This window comes from Phocoena phocoena, chromosome 20 (genome assembly GCF_963924675.1).
Source record: "Phocoena phocoena chromosome 20, mPhoPho1.1, whole genome shotgun sequence".
NCBI lineage: Eukaryota > Metazoa > Chordata > Mammalia > Artiodactyla > Phocoenidae > Phocoena > Phocoena phocoena.
Genome location: NC_089238.1, coordinates 17,253,470 through 17,272,756, shown reverse-complemented (window position 1 = coordinate 17,272,756; position 19,287 = coordinate 17,253,470). Strand labels below are relative to the sequence as shown.

The window sequence follows — 19,287 nt, the reverse complement described above, 5'->3', positions numbered from 1 at the left end:
GTGTGTGTGTGTGTGTGAGACTGCTGGGTTGGGATACTGTGTCACTACTCCCCTGTCCTACCACAGTGACTGTCCTCCAGGTGGAGACAGATGCCCTGGGCTGGAAGGCCCTGTTTCTGCATGAGTGCCATCTGGTTATAGAGCTGTAGGAAGCAGCTCCTGACCAGCGAGGCTTCTGCAATTTCACTCCACTTCAGCTGACTCACAAGCTTTCTCTCCCCTCAGATGATTTTGCACAAAAATTCCTTGAACTGTTAGGCATCATTTTTATCCAGAGGTTGGGTGCTTTTCCCCAATCTAGGCTATGCTTTTCATGGCAGGACTGGCAATGGGTGGACCCCGGGCCAAATCCAACTTGGACATGAGTTTTTATTGGGTCAATTCGGTTTTTAAAATGTACATTACTTACCAATTTAAGAATCAGGAAATATCAAGTTAAAAATCCAGGTTTTCAGAAAATCTGAAGGTCTGGATCTGCTACCAAGGGTTACTTTAAAAGAATTTTCATATTAAAATGTCTTACGGTTATTATAGGACAGGGCTGCTTTAAACAAGTTTTCACTGAAGACCATCGATTGGCCAGTCTGTCTCGTCATAAAAATGTGTATTTGCACCTGTGTCTTCCTGTTTTCAGCAACCATGTAAAAAGTCAAGGCTCAAGTGACCCTTTGCATGCAGAGTGGTATAGGGCATAACGTGGGGCCTGTGCTGATGCCATTCTGTTTTCAGATGCTCCCAGCTCACTGGGTGTTGCCCTCCACTCCAGCCTGGCAAACATGCCATAGAGTGCCATGTCCAGGGATCATAAAGGTCTAGCCCCTTTTCTACCTGTGTCCTTGAAGCTGAAAGATGAGAACATCCAGGACGCAGGGCAGCAGAAAAGAGGCTGCAGGCTCAGGGAGAGAAAACCCAGAACCCCTCCCCCTGCCTTGTATGTTGTTCAGGGTAAGCAGAGAAGTCAGCAGAACTGTTTGGAGAGAAGGGCAAGACCAACCGTGCAGAGCACGTGCCCTGCAGGGAAGGGACAGGGACTCAGAAAGAAGCTCACCCCACCTGCCCTGAGTCTCTTTCCTCCACCCCAGGACAGCATCCCATCACAGCAGGAATCTTCACAAATAGCCCTGTGGTATCAGTCCACCTGGGACTGACTTACTGGTTGGGAAAACTGAAGCTCAGAGATGTAAAATGATGATCCCCAGAGTCTCCCAGGGAGAAAATTTAGTGCTGAGAGTAGCACACACTCAGATCCCAGCGGTCTTTTCTCTACACACTTCTCACTCTTACCTGTGTTGGAGGAAAGCCCAGGGGCTCTTTGGATGCCTCTCACCCAGCCTGGGGGCTGTCAGGGAATGGTGAGAGATGAGACCAGATACTCACTTGCCTTGTGGGACATGCTGAGACATTTAAACTTGGACTATTCGGCAACGGGGTGCCCTCAGACGGTTTTGAAAAGGGAGGGACAGCACATGCACTCCCAGAAGTGGTGTGGAGGTGGGGAGCTGTCCAGGACCCCGGTGCTGAATCAGCCACACTGAGGGGCTGGAAAAGATAGGACAGGAGCAGGGGACCAAGTGTACAGTTGGATGTCGGGGGAGAGGGAAGGGAGGGGAGGTTGGTCCTAAATTCATGTCTTTCCAACCCTGTGGTGAAAAGGGGGGAAGGCATTGAGGGGGAGGAGACTTGAAATACAGGAAGTCAAGTGGAGGAGACATGAGGCAGAGTCTCATGGAGAAGGCAGGCTCCTACCTCATGCACAGCTGCTCATTAGGACTTCCAGGTCACTCACAGCCTTGGCCCCATCCTGATAGCCTGAGCGAGACCCACTTCTACACGGAACAGTCAGGACAGAGACAACTTGGTTATTCTGCCATATCCTTAGTCTCTGAGCCCTTAGATTGGAAGGAACCAGCAGCCTGTTCTGAGAAGAGCTCCAGGGGAAATCATGCTGGACTAGTAGGAATCATGAATTTGGCGGTCAGCCTTGGCGCCAGCTTAGAAAGGCCAGCCTGCTCCCACAGGACACCCAGGGCACACCTGCTGGGCTCCACATGACCTCACCTCAAAGCACCCAGCCGGCCTTCGTGTGCAAGCATCCTTTCCCTTCCTCCCTCCTCCTCCTAGCCTTTCATCACTCACTACACATTGCCCGAATACCTCCTCTGTGCCAGGCACTCTTGGCAGCTGGGAGCACAAAAGCAAGTCCTCTGGGGCTTCCTTGCGCCAGCTGCAGGGAGAGGGATTCCGTGGAAGGAAGCCAAACCTCCTTGCCATTCTCTACTCCTCTGGAGTCTGTGGATTCAGTTTGCAACTTGGAGGCAGCTGCACTCTGCCAGGGCCCAGGACATTCTGGGTTTACTCATACACTCCTTTCTGTTCATATTATACCCCAACTCTCAATTTTGAGAAGTAAATATGCAATTTTTTCCTCCCTGTACATTTTCCCTGCTGTGGCTGTGGATTTCAAAGCAGCTGGAAAGTGTGAGTAGCTCGGTGCTTTCTAAAAGTAGAAGGAGGTAAGCGCCCATCATCGGATGAATGGATAAAGAAGATGTGGCACATATACACAATGGAATATTACTCAGCCTTAAAAAGAAATGAAATTGAGCTATTTGTAATGAGATGGATAGACCTAGAATCTGTCATACAGAGTGAAGTAAGTCAGAAAGAAAAAGACAAATACCGTATGCTAACACATATATATGGAATTTAAGGGAAAAAAATGTCATGAAGAACCTAGGGGTAAGATAGGAATAAAGACGCAGACCTACTGGAGAACGGACTTAAGGATATGGGGAGGGGGAAGGGTGAGTTTTGACAGGGCGAGAGAGAGTCATGGACATATACACACTAACAAACGTAGTAAGGTAGATAGCTGGGGGGAAGCAGCCGCAAGGCACAGGGATATTAGCTCGGTGCTTTGTGACAGCCTGGAAGGGTGGGATGGGGAGAGTGGGAGGGAGGGAGACGCAAGAGGGAAGACATATGGGAACATATGTATATGTATAGCTGATTCACTTTGTTGTAAAGCAGAAACTAACACACCATTGTAAAGCAATTATACCCCAATAAAGATGTTTAAAAAAAAAATAAAAATAAAAAAATAAAAGTAGAAGGAGGCCGTGCAGCTTCGTACGTCGTCTGCTGCGCTTCGCAAGATCCAGAGGCTCTACTGTGGGGAGATGCTCTCCAGGCTGTACTGTCAGGGGAACTTTTAACCCAAATAATCCACGTCCCCGCCTACCATTAGCAATGAGTTAATTGCCAAGAAGTAAGCGTGTGTGTGCACCCAGACACATGCATGCGTGTTGCAGGGATGTTAGTAGTGCGCGTTGCAGGTGAAACAAAGGTATCTGCTTATGCCGGCAAACTTTCTGCATGTTCCTCTGGAAACCTTCGTGCCTCAGTAATTGAAGGTCAGGATAATCTGATCTATGCTTTTGTTTGGAAGAAGCAAGACAAACAGATCTGGGATGGCTTATTTACCGTGCAACCTTGACAGTCTCTCTGGGTCTTAATTCTATCATCTGTGAAACAGAGCAGTGGACTTGGAGATGTGCTGCCTGGATCCCCTTCCAGGAAGGACTCACTGACCACCTGCAGGACAGGTGGTCAGCCGTCAGCTCCTTAGGGATCTACAGCAAACTGCCTTATCCCGGGTCATGCCCTTCCCTGGGCACCCCACATCCAGCTACTGAGTAAGGTAGAGGCATCCAGGCGGAGCCATTTCTGCCTGCTGCAGGGTGCTCTGACAGCCAACACCTACTCCAGAGTTCCCATCCAGGCTATGTTGGACCTGAATCCCTGACCGACTTCTGCTCACTCCCCCTTCCTCCCTTTTCCAACTTCATAGATGTTGAGCCTTGATAAACATCTTGTACCCCAAACTCCATCACAGCATCTCCTTATAGAAAACCAAAGCCTGTGACAAATAGGGATAAGGATTTTCACTTCAAGAGGTTATTGTGTGAAAGCTAAATGAGATGTTTATGTGGTATCCCACGTAGTGCCTGGAACGTTAACAAAGCATGACAAATGTCTATTCCTTTTCCGTTTCCCCTAAAAACTGTGACACTAAGTCCCATTCCAGGCCTTGAGCATTTGTTCATAGCCTGTGCTCTGTAATATTGGTTTGGATAAAGACCAGAGGGGAAAGTGGCCCTGAAAGTTTGTCCCAGCTGCTAAGTTTGAGAACCTGGCAGAGGACTCTGGAGCCAACCTTGTCCCTGTGAAGTTCATTATCCATGGATCACATCAGCCCTCTTCAACGTCCCTCACTGAAAAGAAATCGAGCATGCAAATACTCTTTTATCATTGATTAGGATAAAAGAGTATCATCCAGGGGGAGATTCATGAAAGAGCCGGAAAGACATTGAAATTCAATATTGTTTTAGTCCAAATCAATATTAATAATTGTTTGCATTTTTAAAGTGCAATTTGCAATTGAAAATTGAAAAACACAAAGATCAACCAGTAGTTGCTAACACATCAAATTTTCCCGTTAAAGGCATAGTCCCTTACCTTTAAAGGGTTTCTTATTCAACAGAGGATGGAGCTAATCCATGAAAATGGTTATCTGTTATTTACGTGCACAACATTAGAATGTGCTTCCATTGTGCGTGAGCTGAAAGGCCAGTAACTTTTCAAGTTCTTGATTTTTTTAACTAAACTTTTTATTTCAAAATAATTATAGATTAACATACAGTTGTAAGAAGTAATACAGAGAAATACTGTGTACCCTTTATCCTGTTTCCCCCAATAGTAACGTCTTGTAAAACTACAGTCCAATATCACAGTGAGAACGTTGACAGCGATACAGTCAAGACAGAGGACATTCCCATCACCACAAGGACGCGTCATGCTGCCCCTTTTACACTGTTGAAGAATTAAAGATTTTTAAATGACAGAGTTGACCATGGATACTTTCCAGTGGGGTTTAAATCATTAGCCCTGTTTAGATTTCTGCCTTAAAATGATTGTTATCATTAGGTGAGACACTGTCCCAACTGGGCTCAGTGGGTTCAAACATGGAGCAGTGGTAACCTAGGGGGAGAGTGGACCCAGGAGAGACTCGCCTCAACCACCCAGGCCTCAGGGGTAGATCGGAAAGAACCTGAGAACACATTTTTCAGTTGGACACTTGCATCAGGGTCCCTTGCCCCCTCAAATAAGGACAGAGTTATCTCGAAGAGAAACAGCTTGGCAGCTTTGGTCCATAGAGGTACAGCCTTGACCCAGATTTGTGGCAAGGGATAGTCAGCAGGTGTGGGTGAGGGACCTGAAAGTGGCCTCACGCAAATAAAATTCCCAAGGTGCCTTTCTGTTCTCCAGGATAGGTGTTTGTCTCACTCCAGAGCTGCAAGGAATTTGGAAACTCACCTATAGTGCATATTTTGGACACATCTTGATTTCAACGTTAGGAAAATCAAACCCTGAGGGTCAACAGTTAATTGGAGGGGCAGCCAGGCCCAGAACCTGAGCTCCACTCTGAGCCTTCTGTCCATCCCATGACATCTGATCGCTTTTGCGGGGGCTGCCTGGGTTCGTAAACTTAGTTCCTCTCTGTCCTGGTCATGTTTCACACAGGCGTGAACTTGACCGTTCTGGTCCTCCTCAGCTTCTGGGCCCACACCCAGTCACCTGTGGGGTGAGCAAAATGATAACATAGTGATTTCTGCTCAGTTTGCTTTCATTGATTTTTTTTTTTATTGCAGTAAACTTACTATCCTTACTATTATTTATATATATAATATAAAACTTACCATTTTAACCATTTTTAAGTCCAGAGGCATTAATTACATTCACATTGTTGTGTAGCCATCACCACTCTGCATCTCCAGGACTTTTTTCATCTTTCCCAACCGAAAGTCTGTAGCCATTAATTAATAATGCCCCATTCCTCCCTCCCTCCCCTGCAGCCCCTGGTAACCACTATTCTACTTCCTGTCTCTGAATCTGACTGCATGGAATCATACAGTATTTGTCCTTTTGTCACTGGCTTCTTTCACATAGCATAATGTCCTCAAGGTTCATCCGTGTTACACCATGTGTTGCTTTCATTGGTCTTTGATCAACACATTCAACCTCCAATTTTGCCTGGGAGTTTCCTGTCATCATACTGTATTTTAAAGGTTTGGGAATCATCCATTTTACGGTCTCCAAATTACTTGTATATTTGCCTGTGCGTGTGTTATGTGTGTTAATACACGTGTATATGTAGAAATAGAGTCGTCATGTACCTCCACAAGTATACGAGTCTTCAAGCCCCATGATTTGAAACCTGCCCTACCAACATGAGGATCCTGGTGGTGAGTGTGCCTTGGGTGTTTGGGAGCTCTTCAGGTTCCATTGGGCTCCCTGGTGGAGCTCAGTTCCTTGTCTCTTCTTCAGTCATAGGATTGGACTACTCATTGGACCTGATTCCAACCCAGACCTGATCGAAACAAACCCACAGCTCCCTGAAACATAAGTGACCTTTTTAAAATTCCAGGTTCATGGAGTGCCTCTCTCCAGATGGCCCAGTCACCTCTGTCTATTAACTCACGCTCATTCAACATGCAGCGAAGTTTATCGATCACCTGTGCCAGGCACTGTGCTAAGTGCTGGGAGTACAGAGATGAGCAAAGAGTCTGAAACAGGCATGTGAACGCTCTCCACACAGTGGGGGAAGGGCTGTAACTGAGGTACACATGCTCACAAGATTGGAGCCAGGGCAGGGGTGGGGAGGGACTCAGTTTTTCTACCTGTACAATTACTACTCCACGACCCTGTTCCATTGTCATAAAACACCCTGAAAATATAAGACGTTCTGGGCAGAGATGATACCCAGAGTAGCAGTGGAAGACACTGCAGCCTGTGACACCTTGGCCAGGCTCTCGGGACCCTCTTGCTGTGGCTGTGTGTTTGCAGGGTTCCGTTCATCCTCTTTGTATGCGCAGTGGTGGGAAGCTGGGCTGTGGTGTTCCTAGTGGGGCAGTGGGGATATGGCTTGGGGCTGTTTGAGCCTGATTTATGCCTCGGCCTTCACCTTAGCGTCCCCTTTCTCTCCCCCTGCAGAGAGCATGGGGGATTGGAAGGACTCCCTGCCTTGTAACAGGGGGATGCATATCAGGTGAATTGCTTCCCCCAGGAATGGGGTGCTGTCATGCCTACTTGGGTGTGCCAAGGCTGGGCCCTGGCCATTTCAGGACCCAGGTCAGCACATACACACACACACACACACACACACACACACACACACACACGTGTCAGCGGTGGGGCAGGAGTCTGCAGCCCCGCCTCAGAGTCTCGGCGCTTGCAGCCATTCGTCATCCTCACAGAACATTGCAACTTTATGCCTAGGCGTAAAAACTGGAGGGACTCGTCCCAGAGTTTGCTGCTGCTACCCCCACTGCCGTTAGAGCAGTTATAATTAGCTGCAGGATTTTAAGGACCTGAAATCAAGAAGAACCCCATCTCAGAAGTAAGCAGGAGCCACACACATGGAAGAACTCGTCTGACAAAACAGATGGAGGTGGTGTTCTCAGGGGACTGGGCTGTGTGCTTTGTTTCAGCAAGGAGCACATGAGTTACTGAGGCCGGGAGGCTGAGGAGGGAAGCCGGGAGGTCAGCCCCAGCGCCGGCCTCGGTGCGGGGCAGAGCTGGAGGCGCAGCCCCCTCTGCTGCCCTGGCAGAACGCTTGGTGCCGGATTCAAGGTGACGGCAGTGCCTGGCTCCGTTCTCCTCAAGTTGCCATAGCAGCCTGTCTCCCGATGAGCAGCTTCTCCTGGAACCCTCAGCCAGGAGGGACGTCATTCTTCGCTCCTGCTTCACTCCTGCCGGTTAGAGAAGGAGACTGACTAGACAGAGAACTTTCCTGGGCCCGGGGTCTGCACACCAAGTGAGTGCACCCAGTGGGCATGTGGCTGGATGCTGCCTCCAGCGGGACACAGAGTCCTCTGGGTGACTGGGGTGAGTGTCTGGGCCTTGGAGCGTCCACAGCCAAGTGTGTCCTTGGAGCCATCCGTCCGTCTGCCTGCCGGCCCTTCGCCACTGGAGATGTGTGTGTTTTGTTGGCTGAATTCCCAAGTCCTTGCTTGTGCCCTGAAGTGAATTTTCTAGAGACGAATTTTTAAATCAGATAAATAAGGAAATAGGAGAAATCCTTGGCCCTGCCCTGTGTCCCAGGAGGTGTTTACAAGATTAATTGGATTTCTTTTTCTTACTGTAAAAATTGGTGATGCCATTCAGGCCTCAGGGAGAGAGAAGCCGCTGGGAGCGCTAGGAATTGTGAGGGGGGCAGGACCTTCTGAAAACTCAGCGGGCTGTTTATTTTTCTTGCCTCACCCCTCCCCCTTCCACCCCCAGTTATTTGAATTTTCTTATTGTCTGTTGGCCTTGGAAGGGAAGCAGGGAAGTAGGGGAGGGTTTTCCACTTGTGGTCGGAGCCGAGGGTGATGCAGTCCGTGCTGAGGGTGCACCAGTCCTCCCAGCTGGGGGCGGAGGCCTGTGAACGTGTTTATGGGCCCCCGGGCAGCCCGGCCCCAGCCTGTGGTAGAGTGTGGTGTCCCCTTCCCAGGCAGCAGCTCAACTCCCTGGAGAGGGAGACAGCCTCTGGACAGCTCTCCCCACGGCCTTGAAAATAACGTGTGACTTGGAAGACAAGGACCCTCACGGGAACAGTAGTGGATAGGATGTGCATACCCTCTGGAGTGTCTGGTGGTCCGCTGGTGACCTCTCAGCTACCTCCCTTTAAAGGAAGGACGTTCCTGTGGATAATGTGATGTTGGCCCCCTCCTGGGGCACTGAAGACCCAGCCAGACTGCGAACTAGTCTCCCAGGAGGGGAGGCACGCTAACCTTTGATTCTTATTCACGTGGAGCAGGGAGTTAGCCAATCAGATGGTCTCTCAGTGAGAGCCCCCACTGGGAGGAGTGTCGCGGGGGTGGGGGGGTTGGGGGGATGGGGGGTGCGGGGGAAGGCTGGGGTCTTAGGCTTAAGGGTTGGGTCTGGGCAGGGGAAGCCAAACACAACTCTAACACCAGCTTCCCTGGGCTGGTGGGGGAAGGGGCTTATATTCTCTTGGGGGCCAACAAAAAAAAGAGTCACTGAAATGAGACACTTGAATGGGTGACGCTCCTGCCACAGTGAAGGTGCAGGTCCTGGGGCTGTGTTCTCTTCTCCCCCAGATTTGGGGGCGGGGATGTGGTCCTCTTCCCGGCTCCAGGCACATGGGCTGCCGGAGCCTGGCTCCACTGGGTGGACTTGGTTTGGGCAGGTTCAGAAACAAGCGAGGACAGGTCGTGGCTGCAGGACAAGGGGAATCGATACTGGCTTGAACGGCGACGGTGTGACAGATTAGGAAGAAAAAGGGACTGACCAGCTCTCTGTACTCACTTCTGCAGGGCCAGCCGCTGTACAGACAGTGCGATGATGATCACATGTGCGTCTGAGTCCCCTTTTCTCATCCAGTAGAGCCTCTGGGTCGAGATGAGGCAGCTCTTTATTAGCTGTTTAACCGGGCCGCTGTGTACACTGGCCATCAATTTGCCATCCTGTCGTCCCGCCTTCCTCTCTCCTTCCCTCTCCCCCCCCTTAGATCAGATCAGCCTCCTGGCCTCGTGTCTGACTCTGCAGGCCGGTGTGGCTGCAGGAGGTGTGCCAACACCATGGCCAGCATAAGCTGGGTGTCCTTACAGCTGCGGCCTTGCTTATAGGCTTACCCGGTGGGTCCTGCACTCAGGGCCTGTCTTCACTGAGGGAAGGGCCTGGGAGACCACAGGGTGCCGGGCATGCCGTGGGCAGCGCTGAGAGTGGCCTCGTCCTTTCCCGGAGCCTGGGGCCTGCGCTCTTGCATCTGTGTCTTTGCAGGATGATGAGCCAGGTCCCCAGGACAGTCCCATCTGGGGCAGCCACGGAGGGGGAGGCCACAGCCCTTCATGAGGGGCTTCAGGGTCTGAGCCTTTGGGGACACGTGGCTACCCATTTTCACCCACCGCAAGCCCAGGGTGGGAGTGTCCCTGGTGATGGCAGGAAGCAGCCATCTTTCTCTGCGGCAGGGGGCCACTGCAGCGAGGTCAGGGCCAGCTAGAACCCCAGAGCCAACTCCAGAGGCAAACCGAGCCCGGCTCAGCACTGCCTCCCAGACATAAAAGCTGGGAGGCCGTGGGAAACCCCTGCTCGGGTCAGCCCAGAGAGCCCGGCATTCACGCACGTTCCCGTGCGTGGAGGCCTGGAGCAGGTTAATTAAAGTTAACTGAGTGAAAAAATAATTACAGAGACTGTAGAGGGGAGAAACCTAAACCTGTAATTTAACTCCTCAGCCTCAGAGCTTCGCTGAGCACTGTCTAGTCCTTGGGAATCTGTCTGGGCAGGGGAGGGAGGGGCTTCTCTTAGTATCACTTCCTGCTTCGCGCCCCCCAGGTTGGATGCAGAGGGGAAAAAGTTAGGGTTTCCTCCCCCAGCACCTGGGTGCCAGGTCGGAGATGGGTTCCCTGACCAAGGTATCGCACCAAGGAGACCCCGGGCAGGGACCATCCTTGTGCCGAGCAGCACATCTGGTCTGGGGCCCCATCAGCCACCCAGCTGTGCTCTTGGAGGCTGCTGGGATCTGCCCACCTGGCCTCAGCCTCCCTCGGGCGCTACCCTGTGCCAGGGAGGGGCAAGTTCCCAAGGGCTCCTTGGGTGGAAAGAGGGTGGTATCCCTGGGCCCGGGCGGGTAGGACCCAGTGAAGGTAAGGGGACCCAGTGACAGCTTACTGGGCGGATTCCCCTTCCGCACCTGTCCCACCCCACCAAGCCCCGCCCCACTGCAGAAACTTACATCCTTCCCTTGGGCAGATGGCCTTGGGGCACCCCCATCTTTTTTTTTTTTCTGGCCACACCGCGTGGCATGTGGGATCCCAGTTCCCTAGGCCAGGGATCGAACCCACGCCCCCTGCAGTGGAAGTGCGGAGTTTTAACCACTGGACCACCAGGGAAGTCCTGGGGTACCCCCATCTTGACCCACAGCCTGGCCCAACCGATGTCACTTGGTTGGTACTGGTGTATTTGCAATTTCTTCTACTTCAGGAGGAACGAGGGTTGGGACAAGCCACGCAGGCATGCTCTGGGTCTGCAGCGGCCAGAGCAGTGGGGGTCCATCTGCAGGGACACAGCCTCTGAGCCTGGGGTCTGTCAGATCTGGGTCTGGCTGCTCCGTCTCAGCTCCAGGCCCCAGGGCTTTGAGAGCAGGGACAACCGTGATCTGGCCAGAGCTTCAGCTCCTGCAGGTGTGACTATCCAGTGGAGCCTCGGTCCCACCAGCCCATCCTTCAGTCTGTCAGGGAGGGAAAGCTCTGGCTGGTGGGGGTGGGGAGTCACTCAGTCCCTGACATCCTCTGGGCCTGGAAGGCTCCTTCTCAAAGCCTCCAGTTCCATGGAGACCCTTGTCCCCAGCACCCTGTAAACAGGAGCCAGGGCAGAGAGAGACCCAAGAGCTTTTCTGTCCACCAGGCCAGTTGCGAGGGAGAAGGACCCAGATTCCTGCCTGGACATTGCAGGGGTGTGACCGCTGTCCCCAGCTGTGGGTGCTGGGGCTCCATCCTGGGCTCCCCTGGGCAGGAACTGGGCAGTGTCTCTCTCCCTGGATTTTCTAGGGGTGCAGATACAGGAGACCCTGGCAGGAAGCTGGTGTCTTGGCCACAGGTGGTGACCAGGCTTCCCTTCACCTCCTTGGGCTTGAAAACGTGAAAGGGACGCAGCTGAGTAAGGGGGGAGGGATCCAGGATTACGCTGGTCAAGTGCAGCGACTGGGGCCCTGGGCCTCAGTGATGGACCGTCTTTCTCCTCTGCTGCTCCATAGACCGTGGCCTGATGGACACCTGGTGTGGACGATGAGGGAAGAACGCGCCTCCCACACCCGAGAGGTGACCCCAGAGCGAGCCCCGGACGACCCCGCGAGCAGGAACGATGCGGCTGGCCTGCATGTTCTCGTCCATCCTGCTGTTTGGAGCCGCAGGCCTCCTCCTCTTCATCGGCCTGCAGGACCCCACAGAGCTCGCCCTCCAGCAGGTGCCAGGTGAGCCCTCACTCTCCGCCCCGCCGTCTGCCGGCCCCGGCTTTCCCGCCCGAGGTGCAGCTCTCCGCGCTGCTCTGGTGCCAAGGCAGGGGTCCTGGCCTCAGGGTGGGCACACAGTGTCTGTTGTCAGACCGCCAGCCCCAGGGTTCTGGCCTCTGGCCTGTGCACTCTTCTGGGGAAGGACAGCCAGGCTGCCCATCACTCAGCTGCTCACTGCCTTTGGTGAAACCCAGATTTAAGGAGGATTCTGCCACCTCTTGGGGCCTCTTCCACATGGTCTCGGATACCCGAAGATGAATGCCTTCTCCCTGAGCCCAGGCCTCCCAAATGGGACTCTCATTCTCTGCCCAGCCCTGGGGACCCTTCGAATTCAGGGAGGTCTGGGTACCTCCTGGCTTTGTGAAGCTGAGGTGGCTCCTGCTGGCCCCCCACCTGCTTCCTCCTAACGCACTGGAGGGAAGTACCCTCCCTGACTCAGAGGTGGGGTGGCAGTGAGGGGAAAGCAGGAAGGACGGTTCTGGAGCCTCGGGGTGGTCCCAGAGGCCCTGTTAGGGGAGGGTCCGTGATGACAGCCCTCTGCTCCAGGACACGAACAGAATGAAAGAGGTGTGGAGGCTGGGGAATTAGGCAGAGGGATTCCTGTACCATCCTTGCCCCACAGCCCATAGCACAGGAGTGCGGGACATGGCACAGGGGCCCCTGGCCCTGAGTGCGGAGGGCTCTCAGGCCTGCAGCCTCCCCGCCCAGCACCCCCTCAGCCATGGCTCACATGCTCAGGGCAGCCTGCACCCAGGCTCAGACTGGGGGCCTGTAGGCAACACGCGGAAAGGCAGAAGAAGCAGAAGGAGGCCAGAGCTGGGGCCCTGGGCCTGGCAGCTGCTATCAGAGGCCCTGGTGGGAGAGGCTGATGAGTTGATTCTCTCATCACAGCGAGTCAGCTAGAGGCAGCCCCGGTGCTGGGTCTGCAGGAGACAGTGGGTGAGTCAGTGGGGCTGACTCACGCTTGGGCCGGACCCTCCTAGCGGGTGGCTGTCGAAAGGGGTCTGGCTGCTTCCTGGCTTCTGGAGAGGCAAAAGCAGGGGCCCATGACCGAGTTGGTCCTCTGCGGAGACCTTGCAGCCTCACGTGAGCCCCAGAGTGGCCGGCTTACTGTGTCAGTGGAACCGGGCTCCACAGGCAGTGCCCGCAGGGACACTAAGAGTTGGTCTCTGCAGTTGTGGGTTATATATGCAGAAGCGAACTCCCAAAAAAGGGCCCTCAGGCAGGGCTTGGGGTTAATGGCACCGTGTATCCTCGGCACAGATCTTGGTGAGTACGTGTGGTTGGAGCACACGTGGGCAGAGCATCTGCGTTCTATGGGATGAGCCTGGGAGAGAAGGCATGAGTGTGTCTGTGGTGTCCACCTGTGTATCCCATCCGTGGTGTCCTCTGGAGACAGGTGTTATTTTCCTGGGTGGGCTCAGGGTCTGGTGGCCACGACACGCCCCCCCCCCCACCACCGTGCTGTAGCAGCTGGCAACGCAGAGCCCTTGCCCCTCATTCTTCTGCAGACGTGGCTTCCTGTCCCTCCCGCCAGCCAGCACTGCCTTGCACAGCCGCCCCCCCCAGTGCATGCACGTGCGGATCTCCTTGATTACTGGTGGGGTGGGAGCCCACCGGATGGCTGGGGTTTCTGGGGTGGGCTGGAGTGGTGAGCAGGAGGGCAGTGTGGAGCCTCAGCCGGCAGGGCGTGTAGGATGGCAGGAAGCGGAGGTTCCCCTCCCGCTGCAGCTGGGGATGGCAAAGGCCTGGCAAACCCAGGCAAGGTGCACACCTGGGTCTTGAGCTCCCTTCCTCGGGCTGTAGATGGAGCTGGACCACCCCCTCGCCACATGCCAGGTGACGGGCAACCTGGATGTTCTACGGAAATCACCTCAAACACAGTCATAAAACCTTAAGTAATGCTTACGTTACTTTCCCTGAGCAAAGTGTTCCTGACACAGGCTGTTTGTGTTGATTTGTTGCTATTCATTTATTCTTTCCCTGTACTTCTCACAGCAGCCTAATTGTGATTCGGTACCAAGAAAGCAATATCAAAGTAATTTTCCACAACATTAGTTACAATTTTCTTCTGATCTTTCAAGTGAAACAGTCCCATCCTGTTGGCTTCTTTGAGCATACAAACCTTGATTACATTTATCTGTTGGAAACCAGTACTTACAAAGTGTTATGTATCCAGTTGCATGGGTGGGTGGCCCCAAGGGCCCTGGACAAGTCAGGATTTCTACCCATGGGAGGTGCGGATGTGTGGGGTCTGCCCTGTCATCTGGATCAGGCAAGGCCGATGGTGGGGGGGCACCTTCAGAGGAAATTCCACACAGGCTACTCTGGCTTTCCCAGCAGCAGAAACTTCCCTGGGAATGGAGTGTCTGGTATCTGCTGTTGGTGGCACTGATCAAGGTGGAAGGGGGAGGGTGGGCAGGTGAAGATCCAGAAACAAGCTTGAGAAGGCGGGCAGAGCCTGTAGTTGTTTGTGGTCCCTTGGGGTTGGGGGTGTCCTTCAGATTTCTCCCATGCAGCTACCAGCTGTTAAAAGCACCTGAACTTCTCAGAGACCAGTCAGCAAATCTCACCTGGTTTGTGCATTAGATGCAATCCTATGGGGCTGCCAGCTTTTGTAAACCAAGCGATATTTTCCAAAATGTTTGCTATATTTTATTTATTTAATTTTTTTTTTGCGGTACGCGGGCCTCTCACTGTTGTGGCCTCTCCCGTTGCGGAGCACAGGCTCCGGACGCGCAGACTCAGCGGCCGTGGCTTACAGGCCCAGCCGCTCCGCAGCATGTGGGATATTCCCGGACCGGGGCACAAACCTGCGTCCCCTGCATCGGCAGGCGGACTCTGAACCACTGCACCACCAGGGAAGCCCTGTTTGCTATATTTTAAATCAAACCTCCTGGAACATAAATCACTGCTGGTTAACCTACCTTCATTCTAAGATGAGATTTTCTTGGGTATCAGAATCCACCTATCCTACTATTTTTCAGTCTCCAATATTGCCAGGCCCTGAGGCCTCAGGAAACTCACTTCTTGACCCAGGAGGCTACACTTGCCCCTTCCTTAAGTGGAAGAGAGCAGACCAGAACCGGGAATAACACATCCCAATGTGCTGGCCCTGCGGGTACAGAAGGTACTCTCCATGTGTGTGTTTGGACACACTGACTTTTTATGAGTTGCCTTGTCTTTATTATGAGCGTTGTATTATGGAGAGCTTGGAACACACACAAAGGTAGGTTAGCATAAGGCAATAAACCCCATGCACCCAACACCCAGTAGCCTCAAGAGGGCCCCATCCACAGCCCCATTCACTTCTCTCCTTTTGAAGCGTATACCATATGGCCTGTCAATTCAACCATCAATTTTTTTTTTAAATTTCTATTGGAGTATAGTTGATTTACAATGTGGCGTTAGTTTCTGCTGTACAGCAAAGTGAATCAGTTATACACATACACAAATATCCAGTCTTTCTTTTTTTTTTTTTTAATTATTTTTGGCCACGCCACACCTCATGCGGGATCTTAGTTCCCCGACCAGGGATCGGACTCGTGCCCCTTGCAGTGGAAGCACAGTCTTAACCACTGGACCACCGGGGAGGTCCCTATCCACTCTTTTTTAGATTCTTTTCCCACGTAGGTCATTACAGAGTATTGAGTAGAGTTCCCTGTACCATACAATAGGTTCTTATTTTATGTACTTTATATATAGTAGTGTGTATATGTCAATCCCAATCTCCCAATTTATCCCTCCCCCCCCTTGCCCCGCTTTATACCCTGGTAACCATAAAGCCATAACTATTTGAATATATTTCTCAGTTTAAAAGATAAGAACTCTTTTTTTTTTTTTAACATTCAATAGTTCTTTAATCTCACCACATGACCAGTGTTCCCATTTCTAGTTGTCCCACAAATACCATAAATACTTTTATTTCCAATTTGTTTTATCCAGTATCCAGATAAGGCCCGCATGTCGCAGTTGGTGGATGAGTCGTTTAGGTCTCTCTCAGTCTATAAGAGGCCCTGCACACCTTTGTTTCTCTCTTACTGTTTATTGGAGGAAGCTGGGTCGCAGGTCCTGTGAGTTTCCCACAGCTGGGTTCTTGCCGATTGTGCCTGTTCGGTGTAGCCCAGCACAGCCTTCTGCTCTTTGTATTCCCTATAAATTAAGTAAATTTAGCAGCCTGATCAGATGCAGGTTTGGTTTCTTTTTCTTTCTTTCTTTCTTTTTTTGGCAAGAATTCACGTGTGGTCCTATGTTCTTCCGTTGGGAGACGCACATCGGCCCGGCTTTCTTTTGGTATGTCAGTTAGCCACTGACCCTGTGCCTAGACCGTCCATTCATTTGGGGCTGTACAACGCGATGTTCTTTTTTTTAAAATTATTGATTTTGGGCTGTGTTGGGTCTTCGTTGCTGCGCGCGGGCTTTCTCTAGCTGCGGCGAGTGGGGGCTACTCTTCGTTCATTGTGGTGCATGGGCTTCTCATTACGGTGGCTTCTCTTGTTGCGGAGCACAGGCTCTAGGAGCGCAGGCTTCAGTAGTTGTGACACGTGGGCTCAGTAGTTGTGGCTCGCGGGCTCTAGAACACAGGCTCAGTAGTTGTGGCGCACGGGCTTAGTTGCTCCGCGGCATGTGGGATCTTCCTGGACCAGGTATCGAACCTGTGTCCCCTGCATGGGCAGGCCGATTCTTTTTTTTTTTTTTTTTTTTTTTTTTGCGGTACGTGGGCCTCTCATTGTTGTGGCCTCTCCCGTTGCAGAGCACAGGCTCCGGACGCGCAGGCTCAGTGGCCATGGCTCACGGGCCCAGCCGCTCCGCGGCACGTGGGATCCTCCCAGACCGGGGCACGAACCCGTGTCCCCTGCATCGGCAGGCGGACTCTCATCCACTGCGCCACCAGGGAAGCCCCGGGCAGGCCGATTCTTAACCACTGTGCCACTAGGCAAGTCCAGCGATGTTTTGTTTTGTTTTTTTTAATTTTTTAATTTATTTCTTTAAATTGAAGTACAGTTGATTTACAATGTTGTGTTAATTACTGCTACACAACAAGTGATTCAGTTATACATATATATACCTTCTTTTTTTAAAATATTCTTTTCCGTTATGGTTTATCACAGGATATTGAATATAGTTCTCTGTGCTATACAGGAGGACCATTCTGTACATAAAAGCTTACATCTGCTAACCCCAACCTCCCACTCCATCCGTCCCCCAGCCCCCTCCCCGGCGATGTTCTCATCATTCTCATTCCTTCTTCATTCTTTTAAGTGGGATGGATTTTGTTTTAAGGGAGTGAGGCGAAGCATTGTTAGTGACCCATGAAGCCAAAGTGAACAGTGGATTGATGGGTTTGTTCATTGATATATTTTTAAAATGTGACCTTATGATACGGATTCTGTTGCTGGCACACTACAGATAGGTTTTTTTTTTTAATGTTTGGTTTTGGCAGAGTGGATTTTCTTAGGGTGAGCCGCCCCACGTTTTAGTGAAATAGCTCTTTACTTTCCCCAAAGCCATGTAGTTGTGATGGGGGGGGCGGTCTCTGGGGACTGAGGCCAGTGCTGGGGTGCCGACGGAAAAAGGCAGCCACAGTGATGGCTCAGTGGCCCCGAGTGCAGACAGGAAAGCCTCTGATGACTTGTTGGTCCATAGCCAGGCCCCAGGGCGTTCCTTCCAGGGCATCCAGGAATAATAATAATAACAAAAGTTTACCATGTGCCAGGTCTTGTGCTAAGCCCTTTACGTGTTTTAATGCATGTAATTCTTACAATAAATGAGGTCCTGAGACTTACAGGATGGACACGCAGAAAACACTGATGGGGGCTAACGCTCCCAGCCACTCACTGCGTGCCCACCACTAAGAGAAGCACTTCACAAGTACTTAGCACTCATTTAATACTTTTGGGACCCCCTGAGTTAAGTACTATTACACCATTTGACAGACAAGACTCCTGAGGTGAGAGAGGTTACGAGCTGTGCCCAGGGTCATAAAGCTTTGGGCTTCAGAGCCCGGATTCAACCTTAGGCAGCTGGCTGTTGCCCACGGCACCTACTGCCTTCCCAACAGCAGTGATGCTCACTCGGTCTGGCCTGTCTGGTCCCAGAGCAGAACCTGGCAGAGAGAAGAGCGTGGATCAAAGAGGCATGAGAGAATGTGCGTGCGAAGAGCTCCCAGTGCATTAGGGGCTGGAGTGAGACCCGGGGATCCAGACTAGTGGCTGAAGACACAGCCAGGCGCTGGGCCCCCTGAGCCCTTGGAACCCTGCAAAGAGCAAGCCTTTGCAGGCTCAGCAGGAAAGCTCTGGGGGTTCTGAGGGTGCAGTGGCCATCAGAGAGCCCACTCCAGTGACTGCATGTCGTGGACCTGTGGGCAGAGGGGGAGAACACAAGTATAAGGAGAGTGGCTGGGAGGGGTTGAGTGAGACTGGAAGAGATGGCAAGGCCTGGGGCAGGCAGGCAGGGACTGGAGAGGGTGGGTCAGGGCCATCGTGGGGCGGCAACCCCAGAGTTGGTGACCACATGGGTGAGAGGACAAGGAGGGTGAGGAAGGCAGCCGTCAGGGTTCAGGGTGACTCTAGCGCAGAGTGTCTCTCTCTGCTAGATGGGGGTTAGGGTGCCACTCACCGAAGCAGACACTTCAGACAGGGAGTGGTCAGAGGAGGGAGCTGGAGACCACATGTTCTATTTTGGGCAGATGGCATCTGAGATGCTGGGCAGGGTGTGTGGAGTTGCACCGTGACTCCTCCACCCAGGGTTCCAGACTCACAGACCACAAGAACAGGCGAGAAAAGCAGGAAGCTCCCACCCTGCCCATCCCTCCTCCACCTGCATCTTCATTCACACAGGTCACACACTCACGCCTTCACTCTCACACACCCGAGGGCAAGGTCCTGGCTGGAGGAGTCGGGAGGGCTTCCTGGAGGAGGGGAGCTGTGGATTGCTTGTGGGCCTTCTCCAGGGCACAAGAGGTGACAAGATGCTGACCTCCAGCAGAAGCAGTGAAGTGGATTTGGATGAGACTCAGTGGGAGCCCGTGGTCTCTCTCCAGAGTGCGTGATGCTAAGTATTATGCCCAATATCTCTCAGTTAGAAATTAACAGAGCCAGAATTGACTCCGAAATTGACAGAGCTCCTGCTTTGGTCCCCTGGAGGCAGGGCTGTGTTGGCTCGAGAGAGCGTGGCCCTCACTCTCGGTTCCATGGTTACCAGGGACACATGGC

The 19,287-nt window shown here is 52.4% G+C and overlaps 1 protein-coding gene across 1 annotated transcript in view; it reads left to right on the top strand.

The window, feature by feature from the left end:
* Positions 1-11,914: 11,914 nt before the first annotated feature.
* CHST8 (carbohydrate sulfotransferase 8) overlaps positions 11,915-19,287 on the top strand; it is a 65,408-nt gene continuing 58,035 nt past the window's right edge. Inside the window, exon 1 of the mRNA XM_065898354.1 lies at positions 11,915-12,034. Within this exon, the coding sequence (XP_065754426.1) occupies positions 11,926-12,034 (109 nt within the window). The 5' untranslated portion in view covers positions 11,915-11,925. The remainder of the gene's footprint in view (positions 12,035-19,287) is intronic.